The sequence below is a fragment of the Priapulus caudatus genome, unplaced genomic scaffold, assembly GCF_000485595.1.
Source record: "Priapulus caudatus unplaced genomic scaffold, Priapulus_caudatus-5.0.1 Scaffold143, whole genome shotgun sequence".
In the NCBI taxonomy this organism is placed as follows: Eukaryota; Metazoa; Priapulida; class Priapulimorpha; order Priapulimorphida; family Priapulidae; genus Priapulus; species Priapulus caudatus.
Genome location: NW_014577204.1, coordinates 416,339 through 417,514, shown reverse-complemented (window position 1 = coordinate 417,514; position 1,176 = coordinate 416,339). Strand labels below are relative to the sequence as shown.

The 1,176-nt window shown below is 46.9% G+C and overlaps 1 protein-coding gene across 1 annotated transcript in view; it reads right to left on the bottom strand.

Moving 5' to 3' along the window:
- The window catches only part of LOC106806118 (rho guanine nucleotide exchange factor 28-like), a 165,404-nt gene extending 164,734 nt beyond the window's left edge, over positions 1 to 670 (bottom strand). Inside the window, exon 1 of the mRNA XM_014807972.1 lies at positions 511 to 670. Within this exon, the coding sequence (XP_014663458.1) occupies positions 511 to 670 (160 nt within the window). The remainder of the gene's footprint in view (positions 1 to 510) is intronic.
- Between the last annotated feature and the right edge of the window lie 506 nt (positions 671 to 1,176).

The window sequence follows — 1,176 nt, the reverse complement described above, 5'->3', positions numbered from 1 at the left end:
TGGCGCGACCACGCTACACGTATCATGTTACGGCGCGACCACGCTACGCGACATGACGTGGTGCGACCACGCTACACGTATCATGTTACAGCGTGACCACGCTACGCGACATGACGTGGCGCGACCACGCTACACGTATCACGTTACGGCGCGACCACGCTACGCGACATGACGTGGCGCGACCACGCTACACGTATCATGTTACGGCGCGACCACGCTACGCGACATGACGTGGTGCGACCACGCTACACGTATCATGTTACGGCGCGACCACGCTACGCGACATGACGTGGTGCGACCACGCTACACGTATCATGTTACGGCGCGAGCACGCTACGCGACATGACGTGGCGCGACCACGCTACACGTATCATGTTACAGCGTGACCACGCTACGTGACATGACGTGGTGCGACCACGCTACGCGACATGACGTGGTGCGACCACGCTACACGTATCATGTTACAGCGCGACCACGCTACGCGACATGACGCGGGGAGATTCATCTCACCTTGCCTCTCGGCAGCAATCTGATCAGCAGCCGACGACGCGGACACGGCCGACGCGTAGAACTGGCTGGTGGCGCCACCTAGTGACTTCTTCACGTGAATGCAAGTCGTTAGGTCGTCCTGACATGATTCGTGCACCGTCAGCAAACAGTCTGTAGGCATGGCAACAACGAGAGCAGACGTAAATGATTAAAAAATTACACAGTGAATGTAACCGAAATTATTATTATTATTATTATTATATAATAATAATACTATTGTATTATAAATTATTAAAGTATGGATTAAATAAATAGGTGTAAACAATTTAAGTGCGCTAAGGATTGTTGATGTTTACCACATATCAGTTATTCTCAGTTGAATAATGCATGTATTTCGGATGACTTTGCACCATTGGATACTAGCTAGCTAGGTAAAATATTTTTTTTTAAATCACTTTTATTACAAGCTGCCATTCTGAGATGTACAAATATAAAATTCAGTGGAATGGCAAATAAGAAAAACCTTCGTCCTGGCCACTAGGGGCACCACGTAACAGCACGACAAATTCAGTTCCTCATAAATAGAAAATTTCGAACATAAATGAATATTATGTACTGACACTTCGTGTCCATAATGTTCAATGAAATTTAAAGTTAATGACAGCATAATCTCATCAACGTTATCAC